General features: G+C 41.3%; 1 protein-coding gene across 1 annotated transcript in view; it reads right to left on the bottom strand.

The window, feature by feature from the left end:
• GNAQ (G protein subunit alpha q) overlaps positions 1-21,723 on the bottom strand; it is a 263,117-nt gene extending 241,394 nt beyond the window's left edge. The window contains exon 1 of the mRNA XM_036330776.1: positions 21,554-21,723. Within this exon, the coding sequence (XP_036186669.1) occupies positions 21,554-21,689 (136 nt within the window). The 5' untranslated portion in view covers positions 21,690-21,723. The remainder of the gene's footprint in view (positions 1-21,553) is intronic.
• Between the last annotated feature and the right edge of the window lie 1,857 nt (positions 21,724-23,580).

Below are 23,580 nucleotides of genomic sequence, written 5' to 3'. Positions count from 1 at the left end.
AATTAATGCACAAAATAAATGGAGATAAAGCACTGACATAGGTCAAAGCTATGCAGCCTGATGCTGATTGTGGTTCCGGGGAAGGAGCATGACAGTCACTCCCGCTGCTAGGGGTGGAGGCTGTCTCTATAATGGATGGGCTCACTGCCAAACAAACATTGAACACTGTTTTCCCTTTTCACCTTTTTTCATAAAAGCAAAATTCCACTTTGGATTTCTTTCAGTTAGCGAAAACAGGTACTAATGTAGGTCAATAAAAGCAAAGTGGCCTAACATGAACTTTCGAAAAGCAGAGGATACCAATATACAGAATTATATGTTGACTTTCTCTCTTTAGGAACCACTTGCCTTATTGGGGCGGGGGGGGGATGTTAAACCAATTTAGCTGTAAAGGAAATAGGTACCAAATGAAATGTGCTTCTCCAAAAACTTTCCTTTTTTCCAACATCGAAATTAGAACTCACAGATGGTAAGGAATAAGAAAATGCTCCTTCCCTCCTCATTGATCATGGCCATTAGAAACTGGTTGACAACCTAAACTTCAGAATGTAAGGAGAGCTTAAGACAGACCCCCACAATGTGCAATGTCAGGGGTGCTGCCACCCCACCCCACTCCACTAAAATGCTGTGATGCAAGAGAGCCCCACTCAGGCAGGGCACCCTGACTTCCTTCTTTGACAGGAGGCCAGGCCACAGTTGAGGAAGGAAGAACAGATGTGCCTTCTCTTGGTTTATTTCTCCATTCCCTTTTATACCAACACAGATTAAACATTAAGATCAAATTCAGGTAGCAAAGTTTTGGCTTTATATTTTTTAGGTAATTAAACAACAAAGTAATAACCAAAGACTTGGAATTGACAAGAGACTCACATTCAATAGTGGGCTGTGGAATCTTATTGTAATAAATAGGTTCATCTAACTTTCTTCTGAGAATGCACTGGGTAGGATTACAAATGCTAGAAGTTGGGGGGGAAAGTTCAAATGATCTTAATCTTGGAAGGATGTTCTCACAGAATCAGGATAAAATTCAATAGTGATAAGTACTCTCAGCAATTGAAAAAAAAAATCCATGTAAATACATGATAAAGGGATGTGCAAAAATACCGAGGACTATATGCAGGTCATAGGTCAAAAACCAGAGGTCAAAAACAAGGCTAGAAATGTAGCACTGTATTAAAAGTAAATGAAAAAGAGAAGCTTACAGAAGCCCGCAGCACTCTATATTTCTTGGGATGATTTATAAAGACAAAGATTTCTGGAATCTCATGGAGAAGATGCAGACATATTATCTACTGTGACTTCATAAAACCATATCTCAAGTGTTGGGTTCCACTACGGGTATATTTTTAAGGAAGAAAACAAGTATGATGATAAAGAACAAGGCTTTAAACCTGTTTTATGAAAAATGACAGAAAGAACACATAATGTTTCACACAAAGCAAGCAAGCCCCCGGCATGCCATGAGGCCAACTTGAGTTATTTGTAAAAGTAGAGGTGGGTTCCAAAGGATGCAACCTGAAGCTACTTTCAGCCAGATTTCAGCTCAATATATGAAAAATGTCAACAAACACATATGGATGATCAAAGAGAATTCCCTCCAGGGGATGACATTCCCACCACTGAATGCAGAGAGGGGGAAACTAACACTAAATCAGGGAATGTTACAGAGGTGGCTCAAGTATGGGGAGCAAGTTTGAACTTTAAAGCACATTGTTAACTGAGATTCTATAATTACATCTGTCTATGAAAGACTTCACATGTGTTAATTATAATTCTCAAGACTTATAAAGCAGACTTCCTGGAAAGAAGGCAAAGTGCTCTAAAAACAACAACAACAATAACAACTTCCTGTCTATCCTTCAAAATGTACAAAAATGGGGGGAGGGAGAAAACCTCATCTATGTTAATAATAGCAAAGGACTTAGAGAACAGAAGCAATACAAATGGACCAAAAGGAAAGAATCTGCTGGGGGTCTGTACACAGCTCTGCTGTCTGTAAAAGAGTGCAGTATAGAGGGACACAAGTGACAAAGGTTCTGAAAGACTCCCTGGTACCACCCAACTTTGAAGAACAAGTGACGTCGTTTTGGAACTCCTGTGCCCACCTATATCAGCAGTGGAGGGGCTAAAAAGAAATTAGACAGCCAGCTAATCCAGGTGGTCCCTCTGACCTGGCAAGGCAGAGGGCTAAAAGCGTGCCCCAACCTTGCGAAGTGGTCTAAAAATGTAAAGAAACACTTTACCCAATAGATGTACAGAACAAACATCCCATAAACAGTGAGGCGCCATTCTGAATGATTTCTTATCAAAGTGCCTGGCTCACCCAAAAGAGAAGGAACTAATGAAACTGGTTATAAAATACAACAAAATTAAGAAGCAGTAAAGCTCTGAAGCTGCCCACTGCCACAGAGCCCTCCCTACCACCCTACTCAGACAACTAAAGAGCTAAAAACAGAATATATACCACCATCTTCCAGCCCTCCAGCTCAAGTGCTAAGGGAAAAACACAAACAGACCCAAGACAAATAGGGAAGGAAGTCAATGAGAGTCCACCCACACTATTTTTGGACCAACAGTAGGGCCAGACAAAATTTGGAACATTCCTAAGAAAAAAATGAAGACAAGGCACAGAACATGCAAAAAAGAAAATGAAGAGACTTTAAAAGATTTACTCTAGGAAACAGAAGAAAAGAAAGATAATAATTCCTTTGTACGACCAAGAAAAATTAAGATGTGAACAATTTAAAATGGGATATTAAAAAATAAAGTAAGGTAGAAAGAAACTGTCAGAGCTAACGAAGTAAATAAGAAGAAAAATTAATGATATTGCAGAACTTAAAAATGAATGTGAAGCATCAAAAACATAGAGCAGGCACTTCAGTCATCCAAAACTTACTTGCTAGCACTTGACATTTATGTCAACCACTGCCAAATCAATGGTGCAGATAAGAATTAGAGCAAATCACACAAGGAAAAGAACGGAGAAATTAAGCAATTAGAGGGAAGTTGACAGCTTCGCTAAAGAAACCTCAGAAATTGAATATATGAATGATGGGTGTGCCTAAAGAGGGGAAAAAATTATTGGGGAACAGAGAAAACATTCAATAATAAGTTTAGGAAAATCCTTAAAATAAAAAATATACAGATGGAATGTATATGTTCAGAGTTTTTAGGATAAATAATAAATAGAAAACACTGAAGCATAATTTGGTAAAGTTATTAAACATCCAAAACAAACAAACATCCAAATAGAAAAAAACGAATCACGAAAAATATATTCAGGCTGACTGCAGACTACTTCTCATTAAATTGGGATGACAGGACACAATGGAGGAACATCTACCAAGAGGCAAGCAAAGTGGATAGAAAAGACATGTAATCCAAGAATTCTATACCCATGCAAGATGTTAATATGTGAATGCTGCAAAAAGATATTCTCAAACACACAAGAACTCAGAAAACATGCCATCCAAGGATTTTTTTTGAGAAAAATATATCTGAAAATACAAACCAATCAACTCATAAGTGAATGAAAATAAATAAAAGTATACAATTTTTAAAAAGTATAAAATTAAAGAAACAGAGAGAAGAAATATCTGGTGGTAGGCATTTATTTAAATGCAGAATTAATACTAAATATGTAATTTTAATTGCAGGTACAAATGTAGAAGAATACTAAAATTTCTGAAAGAGCCCAGCTGGCCAGCATGGCTCAACAGTTGAGCATCGATTTATGAACCAGAATGTCATGGTTTGATTCCCAGTCCGGGTACATGCCCAAGTTGCGGGCTCAATCCCTGATCCCCAGCATAAGGCGTGCAAGTGGCAGCTGATCAATTTCTCTCTCTCATCATTGACGTTTCTATCTCTCTCTCCCTCCCTCTCTGAAATCAGTAAAAAATATTTTTTTTTTTAATTTCTGAAAGAACGCTGAATAATAAATAAGCAATATATGGCATAAATAATACTCAGGTGAATTTCTTTAGGCTTAACTGGAAATGATTCCCTGCGATTTTCCCAGGTATTGAGTATAATAATCAAAGGATTGAGTTTTTAGAAGTGTAAAAATAAATTAGCTCTATGTATGAACTGTGCAACACTATAGAATCATTTTTGAAATGTTAAGTATCACATAGGCTGCAAGATCAAATGCTAACTTTATGCCAGCAAAGATGAACAGAAAGCACTCAAGGGGAACGCAGGTGGAAGGAGAGAAGCAAACCATGCCAGGATTAGGAGAGCACATCCACGGAATCTGAAAGTCAGGAAGCTATAACTGAAAGAGCAGAACAGACAAAATGTGGATTCAAACAATGAGCATGAAAACAATCCTGAATACCATGTACAACTCTCATTCCCTCTGACACAACATCCTTTTAATATTCAAAGTAAGATAATTTCAGTTTTCTATATGTTTAGCCTTTCAATCATTAAGTTACAGGGATAGACTTGAACCCTTAGAAAAATATCTCTAGCCATGGACAAGTTTATGTTGTTCATAAAAGAGTTCTTTTTTTTTTTTTTTTAAATATATTTTATTGATTTTTTACAGAGAGGAAGGGAGAGAGATAGAGAGTTAGAAACATCGATGGGAGAGAAACATCGATCAGCCGCCTCCTGCACATCTCCCACTGGGGATGTGCCCGCAACCCAGGTACATGCCCTTGACCGGAATCGAACCTGGGACCCCTCAGTCCACAGGCCGACGCTCTGTCCACTGAGCCAAACCGGTTTCGGCAAGAGTTCTTTTCATCCAATATATTCAGGGTTGTCTCTGAGAAGACTGTTAAAGAAAAGAAAATATAGGTATAAAATAAAATGTGTTAATATTATTATTAACCACTAAGATTTAGAGAACTGGTTTAAGTATGGCATTGCTAACTTGTCTATAATAGACAGGAGGAAAAAAAAATTAGAACCTACAAATAAAACACCAGGGAAAGCAGAAAATTAAACTAATATAAATGATGGGTTGGTAAATTACAGCCAGAGTGCCAAATCCAGCTTGCTGCCCATTTTTGTAAATAAAATGTTATTTAAACATAGCCACACTCATTCATAAACAAAGTATTTATGGCAGAGTTGAGTAGTTGCAACAGAGACCATATGGCCTAAAAAGCTAAAAATATTTACTATCAGGCACTTTAAATAAAAAGCTCTCCCTCCCCCCCTTAAAATAGTTTCCCAACCCCTGGTAATAGGTGAACAAATTTCTCCACTGCACGTGGAGGGACACAATAAATAGTATTTCATCTCTGAAGCCAATAAACTGAGAAACATAACTTGAAGACGACTACTACTACTACTACTACTAAAAGTTATGTGGACTACCAATAGTAAAATTAAAGGCAGATTACAAAGCTTCCGAATTTTCAGAGATGAAAACACACACAAAACCCAATACCAACCAAATAGCAAAAGGAGGGAGATTGGGTGGAGGGGGGATGGAGAGAGGGAGAGAACTGCCAGAAATCAATAAAAGAATCAGAAAGCAGAAAGCAGAGCAGGGGAGGGGAAGAATCTCTGAGAGGAAGTAACAGAGATGAAGAATAATTAAAAATAAATGGAGAAGCAAATGGAAATAAAAGAACTATATTAATACCGAACAAAACTGAATTCAAGATATAATAGCATTATCTTTCATTAAGAAGGTAATTTTATGGTGATGAAAACTTAATTCTCATGGACATTTTTTTAGGTACCTCACAAAAAAGTAATTACATACATAAAGCAAGCATTTCTGGAAAAAGTAGGAAGTGTCATAAACACTAGAGTTATGAAGACTTTAACTTAATTCTCAACACTTGACAAAATCACAACATAATATAATGGAGATTCACCACAAATACAGCAATAAAATTAAAAAATACACATATATTTATTTTTATTATATGTACATACATACTTTATGTATCCATAGAACAAAAATTGGCTGCATGTTAGACTACAATAAATTTTAAAAAGCAAAAACATTTCAGAACACAGTCTCTTATCTAAGTGATGTAAGACTAGGAAGATATAATAAATGTTGGGGGAAATATCACACTTGGAAATTTTTAAAATACCTTCAACAACTCCACTTCAGAGATCAAAAGCAAAATCATAATTTTAGAATGTCTGCAAAAAAAAGGATATAAGCACTATACAGCAACAAGTAGAAATAGTCAAAGCTTTAAGCACTTTTTATTCAAATCAAGAAATTATTAGAATCCATAACCTATGAATTTTATTTCAAGAAAATAAAAAAACACAACCAAATAAACCTAGAGAAATTGCAAGAAAGAAAGTAATAAAGATAAGGCAAAAATAAATTAATAATAATGGTGCCAAAGCCATTCAGTTGGGAAAATATATGTCTTTTCCACAAATGATGCTGAGACATCTAGATACCCACTTGTAAAAGATTGAAGTCAAAGCCCTACCACACACCATATACAAAAATCAACTCAAACTGGATCAAAGACTTAACTATAAGACCTAAAACTACAAAGTCTTAGAAGAAAACATGGAGGTAAATTTTTGTGACCTTGAATTTACCATTGGCTTCTTATATATGATACCAAAAGTACAAACAATGAAAGAAAACAAAACAGATGAACTGGACTTATCACAATTAAAAATTGTGTGTCTCGGTACAATTTTGCACATAGCCAAAGTTGTCATATAATCTTATTGATTCCATTTTCTTTTTTCCTTAAAGACATTCATCGTAGGACACTCCATCCTTCCAGATAAAACGGCCAATTTTCTAGAAATGTCTAATAAAATTGAAGTTAAATGTGATTTTTAAAACATCTAATTAAGTAATAAATTGAGGCATTTTATATATTTTTGTAAATATGTAGAAAATACCGTGTAATAAAAATTAATTCCATACAATGTAAATAAATACAAGATCTTTTTCTTCCCCCATTTGATTGACAAAACCATAATGATAGCTGAGACGAACCAAAATAGCCACTAACATAAACTGGTAGTGGGAAAGTAAACCAATATACCCTTTCTGAAAGGTAAAATGGAATTGTGCATTAAAATTTAAGATAAGCCTACTACTTGGCTGATGACCTAACTCTGAGGACCTTATCTGAAGGGGCAATTGTGCAAGTGTACAAAAATGTATCCCTTTCAATATTCACTATAGCCCTGATTGTAATTTTTGTTTATGGAGTCAAGTTCAATATCCATCAACAAGGGTCAGGAATAAATGGTGGTGTACTGCCCTAGCCAATCTGCTCAATGGCTAGAGTGTTGGCCCAAGAACTGAAGGACAGCAGGTTCAATTCTGGTCAAGGGCACAAGCCGCAGTTGCAGGCTGGACCTCCGGTGCAGGTTGGAGCACATTGGGAAGGCAACCAATCAATATGTCTCTCACATCAATGTTTCTCTCTCTCTCTTCCACTTTCTTCTCCTCCCTTCCACTCTTCTAAAAATCAATGGAAAGAAATATCATCGGGTGAGGATTAACCAAAAAAAGAAAAGAAAAAAAGTGGTGTACTGGTAAATATTTAACTAGTCCTTCAGGAAGGAGAAGGGAAAGCTCTGATTTGTAGCATCTGCCAATTTCTGTGGTGTAAACACTCCCATCATGGATGATTTCAAGCTACCAAAATGAAGTCACTGAATGCAGAGTTGAGAAGAAATGTGTACAATCAGCTTTTATGAGCAGGTGCAAGCTAGCTACAGCACACCACTATGTAAGTCAAAATACACTGGACTAACAAAAAATACATTGAACACTGAAGAGCCAAAATATATGATATAAAAGATTTATATTAACATAGCAAGATATTCATTACATATTACTGGACCAAAAAAAGCCAGTCACATACAGAACAGCATATGTTGTGTAATCTGTCATAGTGTGACCTTATATGTGTATTTCATTTTCCTTTTCAAAGAAAAAGAATCATTCAATAGTGATGTGTAAACACTACATTCAATCTAGTTTTACCCATAACAATAGCAGTAAATCTGGCTTTCAAGAGGTATAAAAAAACAGATTTATATTTTTATTTTAAAACAGAACAGCAAAAGACCAACAAATGATTTAACTTCAAAGTAATTAAAAACTTCTGTATTAAATAATAGCAAACAAAGAAAAAGAAAAATAACAGACTGGGTTTAAGTTATTTGCCATAAATATAAAAAAAGACTAATTTCATTTGTGTTTTCAGAGCTCATAAACAGGCAAAGGAAATGAAGAGACAACTTACAAAATAAGAAATTCAACTAGAAACAAACATATGGGAGAATGATTATTCTCACTAGTGATCAAATAAGTGCAAATGTATAATTATGTGCCATTTTTGCCTAACTTATTGATATTCTGACAGTATTGCTCATGATGCTTCAAATTATATACAATCATTTTGGAAAAGGGTTTAGGTGAGTGTAATCAAGAGTCATAAAATTTTTCATATTCTCTGACCTAGAAATAACATGTGTATTAATCTAGTCTAACAAAAGTGTGTCTGTGTGTGTATGTTTAATAGAAAAAATAAATCATTATGTGATTCAGAACTAGGGATGCACAATGCCTTAATTTTTATTCTGGGAAGGATACATTGTAATTTGAGTAGCAATTTACAAAAAGACTCTAGGGATTTAGAAAAACCCAAGACAAGAATCTCTGTTCCCATAGAAAGCATGGCCTGGAGTGGAAAGCCCTACAGAAAAAAGTGTTTCTCAAAGGACCTAGCTGGTGATTTTCATGAAAATATATTTGGAGTCAAGATTTCCCTGAAGAAATATTAATGAAGTCCTATGATTTCCTCCATTAAAATGCAACTCCTTGCCAAGAATTGTGTGGATAGGGAAATACAATTATTTATCCAAAACTGATCAAGCAATATACAGGTTAGGTATCTTCTTTCACAGAAGATGGGAATCATCATTACAAGAGATGTTATGTGCCCAACACTTTTGAGTTACTTCTAATGGCTCGGGACAACATCTTAGATCAGCGGTTCTCAACCTGTGGGTCGCGACCCCTTTGGCGGTTGAACGACCCTTTCACAGGGGTCGCCTAAGACCATCCTGCATATCAGGTATTTACATTATGATTCATAACAGTAGCAACATTACAGTTATGAAGTAGCAACGAAAATAATTTTAGGGTTGGGTCACAACATGAGGAACTGTATTTAAAGAGCCAGAAGGTTGAAAACCACTGTCTTAGATGGTGAGCCAACAAATAGTAGGAGAAACTAGAATGTTCAGATGACATCCCTTTCATTAGGCCTTGAACACATCAAGGCCCTTGCATCTGCAGAATCCTAGTCTGATCCAAGCTTAGCTCCCAGAGGAGCTAGTATTATGGTAATTCATTAGTTTTTGACCCATTAGGAAGTGTTTGGGAATAAAAACTGAGATTGATTTCAAGTATCTTTTATTTCAGTACTCCCAAATTATTCAGAATTATTCAAATTATTCAAAATATACTTGCCTATTATGAGACAAGAAATTTTCTTAAGTCAATTCTATCATAAACAAATGTAGCCAATTTTGAATGTTCATAATTGGAAGTAGGCTTTAGGGACCTTGACTAATCTGAGAAAAGAGTCCAACCCCTGGGTTTGGATGTAATAGCCCAGGAAGCGTACAGCTCCCTTACAGAACACAACCAATAGAGAGGGGTCTTTCTCAGCTAAAAATTACAAACTACTTCTAAACCTTGTTTTATTGCACTTCGCTTTACTGTGCTTCATAGTGTTGCTTTTTTTTTTTTTTTTTACAAATTGAAGGCAAGACCCTCCACCAGCCAAACTCCCTTATTGTGCTGACCTGGAATCAAACCCACAATATCTCCAAAGTATGCCTGTATTACATACTCCACCTGGGTATGACTCCACTTGGCAAGAGTATCTCATGATACTACTTATCTACTCATTGCCTTGGGCAACTGAAAGGCGCTCTATTGTAGGAGGAAGCCAGCCAGGTGGAAGCAGACTTCCTAGACAAGAATCTTTCCAGAGACATTCTAATAACTTATCACCAGATTCACAGAGTTCTCAATCCAGTAATAGATGCACTTCTCCCGCCTTAAAGAACTGACGTGGGGTGGGGGGGTCGGGGGGGGGGGGCGGGGAGCAGTGTCAATGGAATCATGTTGTAAATTTTCTTTTTATTATGTGAAGGGGTTTTCAGGACACTGCTTGACATGATATCTGGGCTTAGTCTATCTAACCACCTCGAGAAACAAAAGGACAGGAGGGTGCAATGCAACAAAACTCCTCCCATACAACGCAGGCTTCTACACTTGCTCATCTCCCAACTCAAGCTAGGGGAGAGGAAGAAGAGGAAGGGCAGGGTCGATGTGACAATGATAAAGAAATGCAGCAGGGCAGTGGAGCTGAGGAGAGGAAGCTGCATTGCCCGGCTCTTCCTGACCAGAGACACCAGGCCGACATGCAGGGCACCCCTCCTTTAGTGAAGACCTGGCTGCACCAACTTACTAGGACAACACCCTCGGCCCTGCCAAGGCCCACTAGATCCCCATGACTCTCCTTCACCTGTGACTGCTTGTTTCCCCTGCACTGTCCATCTCCCAATCTGAAATCAAGCAAATAAGCCTGAAGCCGATAAGATAATGAGAAGGCCATGTGCCAAGAGCAAAGTAGGGGTCAAAGAATGCCATACACCTGCCTGACTCCTCCCATAGAACTGGGTCTTATAACCGCGTAGCTCTTTCAGAAAGAGCAGGGTGAGAGTCTAGCTGTTCCTTCTTTGGTCATAGAGCCCCTTCTCTAGAATGCAGACAAGAGACACCGAAGCCCTGACAAGGTAGCTCAGTTCATTAGAGCGCTGTCCGGACTCGCCAAGTTTGTGGGTTCAATCCCCAGTCAGGGCACATATGGAAATCAACCAGTGAATGCATGAATAAGTGGAACAACAAATCTATCTATCTATCTATCTATCTATCTATCTATCTATCTCTAAAATCAGTAAAATTTTTTAAAATTTCTTTTTTAAAAAGAGCCCAGCCGGTGTGACTCAGCTGTTAAGCGTCAACCTGTGAACAAAGTGGTCACTGGTTCGATTCCCAGTCAGGGCTCAATACCCAGTAGGTGGCATACAGGAAGCAGCCGATCCATGATGTTTCTTTCTCATCAATGTTTCTATCTCTCTCTCCCTTCCTCTCTCTCCAAAAATCACTTTAAAAAAAAAAAACTTTAAAAAACTAAAATAAAATAAAAAATATTTTATAAAAGAGACAGGAAGTTGTTTTCTTTTCTTTAATATATATTTCTTTACTGATTTCAGAGAGGAAGGGAGAGGGAAAGAGAGAGAGAAACATCAATGATGAGAGAGAATCACTGACCGCTGCCTCCTGCATGCCCCCTCCTGGGGATTGAGCCCACAACCCAGTCATGTGCTTTAACTGGAATTGAATCGGGACCCTTCAGTCTGCAGCCCAACGCTCTATTCACTGAGCCAAACCAGCTAGGGCAGAAGTTGCTTTCTTAAAGTTTCTCTGACCATAGCCATGACAACTGAAGACAGTTCAGAGGCCACAGAGATGATAGATAGATAGATAGATAGATAGATAGATAGATAGATAGATAGATAGATAATCTAGATTTTCAAACAAAAAAAGTATGAAATTCCTTAGTTCATGTTATGAATTTGTTCAACATTATCTGTTTTTCTGGTTTCAATGAAAGCCCCAAGAAACACACACACACAGCAATAAATGAAGAAATGGACACAAATGGTCCATCCAAGGGTTCATTCTAAATCTTTTCTGGAAGGCCCTGGAAAAAGGATCTACCGGCTCCAAATACGAAGCAGTCCCCCCCGTCCCCCAAATGTGCTCCAATGAGGGGTATGAGACACTGGCAGTGCCCAGGCCCAAATGGCCAACCTGCTCTCACTGAAACTGGCAGAAATAGCCTGGGCACAGAAATTCTTTGTAAGCAAATGTAAAGCATTGCTTAAAACCCAATGAAGCAAAAAAATTAAAATAAAATAATAAATAAAAAGTAATGGTGAGTCACAGGTAGCTGCCTCAGGGTGTCTAAGAAAACTCCCAGGCCAGAGCGAGGAGTGAACACTGAGCCTCTGGGCTCCACCCCTGTGCGCCCCAGGATGCTGCCCTTCCTGCAGGAAGCGAGGGAGCCATGCTGATAGGACAGCAGGCGTGTGATACCATTCCCTGGGAAGGCAGTGAAACTATCAGCAGCACGCCAGGCAGCAGGAGGGGCAACGCGGATGCCTCCTCCTCCTCCTCCTTCTCCTCTTTCTCCTTCTCCTCCTCCTCCTCCTCCTCCTCCTCACAGCTCTTCCCCAGGGAGCTGGGAGCTGCCTGCGAAACACCAGAGTTACTCCCAAAGGGAAAAAGAAGAGAGTGAGGGAGGCCAGGAGGAGGCCATCAGCCCTGGCAATGCCTCCTTAGACATCGCATCACTTCTGGGGAGGGCTGGGGCCCAGGCCCCTCATCCAGGAGTGAGTTTGAGCAGAGATTGGCCACAATGGTCAAAGCTACAGAAGGGAAGCAGGGTACGTTCCAAAGTTCAAATGGCCCTTAGATTTGGTGCAATCTCTTCATTCTACAAGTTTCCATAGAAACAGTAAAGGAACAAACGATAGAGAGAGGTAGAGCAGGAGTACTTGACCGTCTTTCAGTTACAGGTTTTAGAAAAAACATAGCTAAACCACTATGCAGAGTCATAAGGAGTGTTTAATTATTTAGCCAAATAAACTTTCACAAAGCCAGTCTGCCACTGTTTTTGCAGGATTTACCAATTTTCAAAAATATGTATCACAACATAGCGACAAGAGTTAAACGCTTAACAACTACCCTGGCATTCTTTGAAGGGCAAACCAGAAACAAGAATTAAAGTCATCCTGTATTATTAGAACAAGTCACAGGAAATGGGTCAGCTCTTTAGGACAAGAGGAAAACTGTCTCTGCCATCTGCCGAAAAAAAAAAAAATGTATGATATAATGTAGTAGCTCTGAAAAGGGTAGGCCCTAAAATATCAATTCATATGGCAAGACAACAGTATTGGGCCCTGGCCGGTGTTGCACAGTGGATAGAGCATCTGCCCACCCAATGAAAGGTTGGGCTCCATTCCAGGTCAAGGGCACTTCCCAGTCTAGGGCCCATACCTGGGTTGCAGGTTCGATCCCAGGCCTGGTTGGGGTGCATGGGGGTAGGCAAAACCAATCAGTGTCTCTCACATTGATGCTTCTCTCTCTCTCTCCCTTTCTCTCTCTCTCTTCTCCCCCCTTCCCTCCCTTCCACTCTCTCTGAAATCAATGAAAAAATATTCTCAGGTGAGGATTAACAAGAAGGAGGAAGAGGAGGAGGAGGAGGAATCATTCTATCTTTACCTTAAAAAAAACAAAACAAAACTCAGATTGATGGGGTACAACAAAAGCAAAGATCCCGGCTGATATCTTCCTCCCTATCTGCATGAAAACACAATTACATGCTTTAAGGCTCTCAAGTCACTGAGATGGGGACTTTCAAATCATTAAATGAGGAACCTTCACTATTGCTCAACATAGGCCTCAGCACTTTCTCCCCTTCTAACAAATGTGCTACATCCTATTTTGAAACCCAGTGGCCCAGGATAGGTCACCTAGCAGGGCTCACTAACTCCCTGCTGGTAGTCATGAACAAGCTCAAGTCCCAGTCCTACCCATCCTACAGAAAAGGAAGGAGAATAACATTTTATTTAATGACAGCATTCTTTGTTTTGCAGACTCAAGTGTTGCTAAAGAAAGTTAATCATTTCCCAAAAGCACAAGTGTCTTTCTTTCAATGTATTAAAGCCCCCAACTTCCCTCTCACCAGTTCATCCACATGATGTTTGAAAGTAGCAGCCACTAGGAAGTTCCCTAAATCTTAAAGAAATGTGCACACCACAGGATCCAAGGAACCCCTCCTAGCATCTGTTTAAGGAAGCTATGATGAGAGAGTAAATGGGTGGGTAGTATTCACATAGAAGGGGTGCTGCAGCAAACAGAAGAAGACTGAGTAATGAGTGGGTAAGACGCTGAGGCATGTCCCTCAGAAATAGTCACCAGCAAATACGTGTCACCATCTACCACCCTGCTGCCACTTCAGCAAAAAAAAAAAAAAAACGTAAAAAAGAAACAAGAAAAACAAAAGAGATGAAAAAGTTTTTAAAACATAAAAAAGCCATATATATATATATATATATATATATATATATATTTCAATTTTTTTAGCAAGTGATGGCAATTAAAAAAAAAAAAAGTCAAATTCTGGAAGAGGCAATTATCTGTCATGATTTTGGTTCTCCAAAAGGAAAAACATGAGGCTATCTCTTAGAAATAGACATGAATATCTTCCTAACATCACTATTCACTTCCTGCCACAGAGCCAAAAAGTCTCACTCCAGCTCTTTTTCTTTAATCTGTGGGTCAATTATTGTTCCCATCTGTGAGGTGTCAGCAATACAATGGCACTAATAACATTCTAGCTCCTAACCACACCACAACCCATTATACACTTTCTTGAAACAACTATTTTGTTTCTAAAGCAATAAACTGCTCACAATCCAAGATTAATCTTGTAATAAAGGTGCATGGAATTTTCAAATTTCAAAGGACTTTTGTGTGTAACCGATTTCCATTCAAACTGCTTGATAAACGCTATTGCCTTTTCAACCCGAAACAATATAAAAATGTTCAAATGAATCATTCTCCCTGGAGAATGAATGAGAAGCAAGCAGGAGACAAAGAGGATTTCCATTTCGTCTTTAAAACAGAATTCCTTTTACTGTGCCCCAGGTGGCCCACAAAACAGCAAAGGGGGAGGGGGGGCAAATGGAGAGCATATGGATGGTACCCATTAGAAGAAAGCAGGAAGTTTAAATTCACTTCTTCCAACTGGGAATCCAGCTGCCCACCTGCCCCCACCCTCTGATGCCCATAGGCCTCCAATTACTGACAACAGAATATTTGTAAACCCAGCCGGACATTGTGCTACCTTGAGGTACAAAGAAACAACAGCCACTATCTTTGCCCCCAGAGAGCTACCAATCTAGGGTAAGTGGTCATTAATAGTTTCTCACAGTTAAAGGGGGGGGAAAGTGAACCAGTCCAAGGAAATCATACACATATAACTCAGGAGTTCAAATTCTCAAATCATCTGCTTCCCCAGTTGTGTAATCCCCGGAAAGCTTCTACAATGGCCTTCAGATTATTTTGTCTTTTTCTTTGTATCAAGAGCCAATAGAAAAGCCAAAGCCAGGAAGGATAATAATACTCAGAAGGACATGTCAGTCCGAGGGCGTCAACTGTGAAACAACAAGAAATGTGAAAAGTGCTTGTAGCCTTTCCTGTTGGCAAATAAGAAATAAGGAGTGTCTCATATAGCCCATGATCTTGCACCAAATAGGTGCTTAATATCTGTTCATTTGACCAGCATTCTAGATGCAGGTTTCTTATGGTATGCCTGGTTAAAAAATAATAATAATAATAAAATTTAGAGGAAATGTTTATGTTCTAGTAACTGGCAAGTGTTTGTTGAATATTTGAAAACTCTTCATAACTTTACTTTTAAATAATATTACTCATTGTGTTCTTAAAATTGAGCCATGAAGGCTTTTAACAAAATATTCTGCATTGATTTCCAAAACTATGGCTAGGCATAAGGGTCAACCCCAGAGCTATTTAGCAAATTCAGTTTTCAGTTCCAGGCCTCACAATATGGATGTTTGCTTTTGCTTGTCAAGTCCAGATTCATGACCACTGAGGATTTATGAACTCATTTTCAACAGCATGTTTAGATCCTTTTTTCCCTTTTTACTGCATGTTAGCTGAGAAATCAGACAGATTTGTACATATCGGTAACGTAACAAATCAAAGGTGATTGTCGAACAACTTCCTATAATTTTATTAGTAACAGCTGTTCACACAAAATAGTGTTCGGGCCTGATAATAGCGCTTTCTTTAATGCTACTCCATGCGGCAGAACAAGACAAAACATTCACTGTTTACTGTAGTCAGTGATTGCCACAGACTTAATTACCAACAATCACACATTTTACCTTCTATTGCTATTTCGCACTTCTCTGGGATTAATTCTGCAAAGATCTTAACACTGCCTTGACAAGCCATGATAAAAGTTTCCCTTTGAAGAATGTCACTGCCCTCCTGCTCAACTAGGAAGTTAGACATTAGATTTGTTGCTACAAACACTTGTATTCCCCTCAACCCAAGACAGAAGGTCTGGAGGAAACAGATTCCCTCCCCGATCTTGGGGAGAAAGCAATCCTAACCTTCTTAAAATGGCTTCTCTCTTCCAAGATGTACCCTTTGGGCTCCCTGTTTTCCCTCTACAATATCCGGTCAACACTTCCATTAATGTCAACAGAATGGATAGCCTCTCCTTAAGGAAAAATTAATGTAAATGCTGGAATAAAATCACCCGCGGGCTACCATCTTCATTTCCTTTCAAGTATAAGTTTGCCTGGATCATGAAGGAAAAATCTGTTCCTTTTTCTGCTAAGGTTAGCATAGCAGGCAGCCTCACAACTGCAAAAAACGGTCTCAGGTCCTTACAAATGCATCTGTCATAAAAACAATACCTACATTTCATAGGCGTCTCTAAAAACCGAGCCTAAGCCACCTCTTAGAAAGTGCGGCTGGGTTTGGTGGTGTTTTGTTATTGTTGTTTTTAATGAAAAAGAGGCTATCAAATGTATTTGTAATAAACAAAACGGCCACTAAATTATTCTTCCGGTTCTCCTTTCCAAACGTACGTAAAAATATTGGAAGAGAGATACATGGGATGATTTCACCGTTCAGTAGGGTTTTAATTTGTGCCAAGGTTCCCATCCGAAGAAATAACGTAAGTACAGGATTGACAGCTACTATGGCAGCTCTAGACAAGGAATTCACATGATTCAATGCAAAAATCTTACTTTGAAAGGCTTTGTTAAAAGTCAGCTACCGTTTTGATTTGTATGAGGGATGCTCCCACTTCACTTTTCAGATATAAACTATAAGCACTTTTTTCAAAAAAAAATAAAAGATGATGGAAGAGGAAATGAGTCCAAATAAATCCTGACATTTAGAAACATACTCAACACTTGAAAGCTCAAAGAGTACCAAAAATAAGACCCGTGTGGTGTTAAAGCAGCCTCATAAACACCATATTTTGGTATTTACTGGGAGATGCTGTTATTAGGGCTGCTTAGAAGGGTACTTTCATTCTGTGGTTCTGAGTGGCCATCCTAGACAACCACTAACCTCTAGGTTAATTCAGGCAATCAACATCCCCATTCTCCTCTCTCCAGTGAACCCTACCGAGGGGAGGAGGGAGGGTTTGCATGCAGACCTGTGTGAATGAACTCTCCATATAATCTAAATTTTCCATTCAGAGCACTCCCAGCCTTCTATGTCCCTTCTTGCTCTGTGCAGTTTTCAGTACAAATGTATACCTCTCAAATTTAAAATGTTCTACCTGCAATTGCCAAAATTCTACATTCAACAATGTGGTTCTCCTCATGTCACTGACAAGTAAATCTTAAAAATCTGTACAGTCATCACCTGTATCCTGATGAGTGTATCATGGAGAAAAGTGAATGGCAAAAAGCTGATAATGTTAAACTAACTTCTACACAATAAAAAAAAAAACAAGACATGGGATCGTTTCTTTTTTCTTTTTCTTTTAAACTTTCATACTTAAAGCATGGCTGTTATCTTGCCAAATGTCCCCAGCACAATACTGTAACACACGGGTTTGATATGTGATGTTACATTGTACATTAACACTTCCTATCCTGGAATGCATTTGTATTCAATTGGCTCAAAGAGATACATACAATTTTGTTTTTAAAAAACAACCATGAATTTATCTGCCACAGATTGAAAACACTGCATATCCCCATGTCTCTATAATTTATTCATTATTTTATGGTCCCAATTTCTATCAGGAAGGTTATAAATAAATTTACTTATTCAACAAATACTAATTAAGAGCATTCTATAAGTTTGATACTATCTTAGAAACTGGTATTTAAAAGAGACCAATACGGACACAATCCCTACCTTTATAAGCCTCCAGTCTAGAATAGGAAGAAAATTGCACATGTAATTCATTTAGAAGACTGAGAGCATATATTCTTCCACCTAAGACTGGCCCAAATTATGCATGATTTCAAACGGTGGAACCCAATATACAAAAATGTTTTCTAAATCTTCATATTTAATGATTAAGATCTGAGGAGTAAAGATTTCAAAAGCATGTAAAATCAGAACAGGTACGAAAAAGAATGTATCTTCAAGGAATCAAAAAAACAATTCCAGCATAAATATCTGTGACTAGAAGCAGACACTCAAAGCCACTTCTTTTATATAGAATTAAAGATGCTGATGTTTTATAGTGTGTCCTATGTACCACCAATAGAAATATTTAGTTATCAATATTCATGAATATTAATCAATTAAAGGAAATATAACATACTGTATACCAAGAAAGTATAGAAACATTTCAATGAGTTAAAGTATCCCCTTGCACACATGTGTTGAATACAAAGTTTTCAAAGATGTCAAAGAAAATAAACACAGATATAAATGATTACATTTAAGGAAACAAGAAAATAATTAAATATTAAATATATTTTATGGTGGTAGATTTCTGGGTTCATTTTTTGAAAAGAATAAAAAGATCAAAATATGTAACTACTGCACAATTTGGAACATACTGGAATAATTGCTGAGTATGAATCAAAATAGCCCAAATTTTACTGCCAGCCTTTCATCTTGGTCGGTAACCACTATTTCCCTTTCTAATTTCTCCATGTTGTTAACTTATAAAATTTAATGGTTATGTGAACAAATGCAAGGGTCTCCTGCCAAATAAATCTATTTGCATTAAAATTGTGTCATGATTTTTATTTCAATATAAGGGTGATTCCTCAATTTAAATAAACTAGTTAAAAATATTGGTGACTCTTTAAACTGTGAAATAATATATCCTATAACCTCCTTTGGAGAGGTATCATTTAAAAAAAATGAGGAATAGCTAAACTCATGAAAGCAGCAGGTCCAAAGTTCTCAAAAGAAACCTCTCCCCACTACCATCCCTTGTTAATATCAACCTTGTTCATTTCTCTCCTGGAGAGAAGAAAATCGTGAAATCGATCACACACACACACACACACACGCACGCAAACCTACATTTAGTATATAGCATTTACTATATAAATAGCATAGGTACTGCAGAAGTTATGTTACAAAACAACATACCTAGAATATGAAACTGTAGCAAATCTTACATGATGTCTAGGCATCCTATTTCTAACAGAAAGTTGTATAATTTTTAAACGTTACTAATGAATGTAGGTGCTAAATGAAAGTCATAGCATTCTACCACTTCTAATAGGCCACAGTTGGGGTGGGACAATATTAAACCCTTCTCAAGTATCTAGTAAGGGGTTGGGGGCGGAATTCTCCACACTACCACCACTTTAGCAGTAAAACTGGTTTAATTTTTTTTATACCTCCAAGTTCATTTTTTAAAGCACAGTATGTTATCTAAATACACAGTATGTAATGAAGCATCCCTATATATATATTTCCCCCAAATTCCTCCCTAGACATAGAAACCTGGGCCCTCCGACAGACAAACCCACTGGGCTCTAACTCAGCTGCTAGGAACCCAGAGCTGTCACATTTCAGGCAACAGGGATGGCTTGAGAGACCTCAACCGACTGATGTGAAGCTAAACAGAAACAAGTAAAGACTGTAAATGGGGAAGAAGAAAAAGAAAACCGTTCTTAAGTGTCTCTAAAATAAATGCTTTTTTCCTCAATCCTGCACATAAACACCCTATACATCTCTCTTGCCCTATTTTCTTCTCAACTGCACGAATTCAGAAAGCATTTTCAGCCATTAGACATAGCCCAAAATGAAAATAAAAAGATCTTCATCTTCCCATTGCATCTCCCCACCCCTGGCTTCATTTCCTAAAGCCCACTCTTTTACCCAGCCCTTTGCTTTCTGTTCTTTATAAACGTGCACATTTATCTAATCTGGTTTCACAATGAAGACATAAAGCTGTGAAGTAACCACTGGTAACTATTTGTGATCATTATATTTTGTTTCTGCTTGTAAGTGATCCAGCACATAAGCAGTTCAGTCCAAAAGGCAACTGGGTCCTTGAACCAAGAGATGGAATGCTCAAGATAAGAAAGAAAACGCCTGTTTCTCAAATCCCAACTGACAATACAATGTTTTCTTCCAGAAATGTCTTAGAAACGTACTTATTATACATGCAAATATACTGGACACAAGTGCAGACATTTTTCAGGCCTGTAACTGCAAAGCTGTTTGCTCTTCCTACCACAATAGTTCAGTTATGTCACACTGGCTTGAATGTGAACCCTGATCGTTGGTTCTGAACATTCTCTCAGAGATAAATAATCAATAGAATTCCTAATTGAGAACCAACATTTTCTTGCTAACTTGGTGTTAAGGAAGAATGTTGAGTTATGTGCTTTGTTTAAGAGATTAAAGGGAAATTTTTGCTGTGCACTTCTCGTTTTGCTTCTAGCCCAGATTCCCGAGATACTAAAATGTTGTCCGTTTTGAACAAAAGGTTTCTATTTGTTTCCATGAGCGTAATTGAGAGGCTATACTGGTTTTCAGGAGTAATTATTGTGAATTCAGGCCTACATCTGGGTTGTCTCATTAAACAAAAGATACCAGTCGCTGTCAACAACCACACAGCACAGCGCTCCCCTGTCCCTCTTCTTAATCAGGAAAGAAGGATGCAGACGAGAAACATGCCTGCCACCATCCACTGGTCAAGAAACTCTTCTGGGGGTCCCTCCTTTCGGTGGTCAGGTGGCTAGCGAACAGCACTTGCGTGACACATCTGGCCTTGACCCCCCCCCCCCCCCCAACACATAAGCCTCCTTTCTTTGGAGGGACAACCACTGGGCGCCCTCATCATCACTCCTAGGAGAATCCAGTCTCGAGTCTGTCCACTGTGTTCCACCCTTCTCTCCGGACCCCAGACACACTGATAATGGATGCACATAGGCCACCCCGCCACACGCCATCCTCCAACATGCCCTGGCTCCGCTGGCACCCCGGGGCCACACACACACGCACACACAGCTCCCCACTCCACCATCCCACGGGGCACGATGGCCACGACACTGGAAGTTCAACCCCTCTGCCCACCTTCCCACCCCCGCACGTATGCCCCACCAAGCGATTTGCCATTTAGCTGATTCACAGCAGATAAAGGCGCACCCCGAATGCACGGCGCTCAGGGATACCCGAAGGCACAAGCCGAGGCCCTAGGCAGGGCAGCCCGACCCCTCTGCGTGCGCGAGTGCGCGCGCGTGTGTGTGTGCGTGTGTCTGTCTGTCTGTGCAACCGCGCGCGCGCCCGAACGAGTGCGGGTAGGGGCCGGGGACGCGCCGGGGGAGGGTAATGACCAGCCCCGAGCTCCAGAGGTGGAGGCCACTGGGGGCAGCTGCCCCGAGAGCCCCGGGGTGGCAAGTGGGGGGCGTCAACCGGCGGGAGGGCCCGCGGCCGCCGGCCCCGGGCGGTACTCACCGAGCAGCAGCAGCTTGAGCTCCCGGCGGGCGTCCCGCTTGTCCCTGCGGAGCTGCCGCTCGATCTCGTCGTTGATCCGCCGGGCTTCCTTGGCCTCCTCGCTCAGGCAGCACGCCATGATGGACTCCAGAGTCATTCTTCCAAGTGCCTCCCCTGCAGCCCCGCCGGCACCCCCTGCTCACACGCGCGCACACACACCCTCCCGCCCTCGCTCCCCCGAGGCAGCGGTGGCCGCCGAGACCCCGCCGCCCGGGCGCGCGTCCGGGACGAGCTCCGGGAACGGCCGCGGGGGCCGCGGCCAGGGCCGGGGGTGCGGCAGGAGCGACGGCTGGGACCGCCGGCTGGAGCCAGGCAGGCGCGGGAGGCGGCCACGGGCGCTGGTTCGGGGGGCGCGCGAGGAAAGGCCGCCGCGCCCGGCCTCGCTCAGACGCCCGGGCTTCCTTCCCCGGCCACGGGCGGCCCGCCTCGCCCCCCGCGCCTTCGCCGCCGCCGCCGAGGCTCCCCTACTCCCTGCGCTGCGCGGCGAGAGCACATCCACCGGGGCGTCTCCGCAGCGAGCGGCCGCCGACGGCTCCCCGCTCCCCGCGCGCCCGCGGCTCGCAGCCTGACACGGCTCCCGGGCGCCCTCGGCCCTGCCCGCGCCCACCGCCGCCGGCCGCCGCGCGCCTCCGCCTCCGCCTCCGCCTCCGCCCCGCCTCCGCCCGGCGCCCACCCCCGGCCGCGATTGCCAGGCGCGGAGCGAGTGCTCAGCGCTCGCCCTCCCCCTCGCCACACACACACATTTTCTTCTTTCTCTGAACTGGAGCACAGATCCGGCAGGGAGGCGGCGGGAGGAGGAGGAGGTGGGAGAGGAGGAGGAGAGGGAGAATGGGCGCGGGAGGAGGGAGGAGGGAGCGGGAGGCGGTGCCGCCCGGCCCCTCCTGGAAGGCTCTCCCGGGCTCGCAGTCGCCGCGCGCGCCTCTCCCGGGCTGGGCCGGCCCCTCTGGCTCTGCGGGCGCCTCCCGCTCCCGCGCCCAATGCGGGGGCGACCGTGACCGCTGCGCCCGTCGGCCCCGGAGCGGAGCAGGGCGGGGCCCGGTCTCCGAGGCGCTGCCGGGGCCGCCACCAACCTGCCGCTGCCGGCCGCCCCGGGGAGTGGAAACGCAGGAATATGGCGGCCTCCGCCTGCCGCTCAGCCCACCGGCCCGGGAGCGCGGCCTCGGCTCCGGGGCGCCGCGGGATGCGGCTCCGCCAGCCCGTGCACCGCCGTCGCGGCTCCGGCTCCCGGACGGTGCCGAGGCGCTCGCGGAGCCGCAGCCCCCTCTGTACTCTTCCCGGTACTGTTTCCGAAAGGCCAGTCGGTGAGAAAGTCTCTCGCGTCACCTCTGACCCCAGCTCAGTAGTAGAAATAAGATACACTAGATCGTGGAGTACGACTGGGGAAGAAAAGTCATTGTCACAGGTTGGGGTGGGGGGTGACTAATAGGCGCAACAGTCCACAAAGTTACTGGACATCGAAATCTAAATCCTGAGCAAAAAAAAAAAAAAGTGAAGCTGCGCAAGTTTCTAAGAGCTTCCAACTTTTCATGCTGTTGAGGTTGTTCGGGGGATTTTTTTTTTTTTTTTTTTCACTCCGTCCTCTTGTTTTTGAAAAGGCACAGGATGTTCAACAGCCAAGTAATCGAATTTACCCTTCTGGTCGGAGATTGAATTATGGGTGACTGCTGGGAAAATGCAAAATAATGTGGAAGAAATGAAATAGAAAGAGTAGAACAGACAAATGGGAAAACCAAGATTCCCCCAGCAAAATTTTATTCTAGTATTTTGTTTTTCCACTTTCAATGGGGGCAGTTTACTTTAGAATGTTGTTTGCATGTTTTGCTGTGATATGAGACTGAAAAATAGCGCCGCCCCCCCCCCCCCAAAAAAAATCTCCTTGCTTATTCAGGTTTTATTTGATGTAATAGCTACAAGAGGTAAAACTCATTGCTTCCTGGCTTAATGGGACCTGAGATCTTGAAAGTAAATTGCATTTTATGAAGGGAATC

This window comes from Myotis myotis, unplaced genomic scaffold (assembly GCF_014108235.1).
Source record: "Myotis myotis isolate mMyoMyo1 unplaced genomic scaffold, mMyoMyo1.p scaffold_m19_p_12, whole genome shotgun sequence".
NCBI lineage: Eukaryota > Metazoa > Chordata > Mammalia > Chiroptera > Vespertilionidae > Myotis > Myotis myotis.
This window is presented reverse-complemented; position numbering and strand designations above follow the sequence as displayed.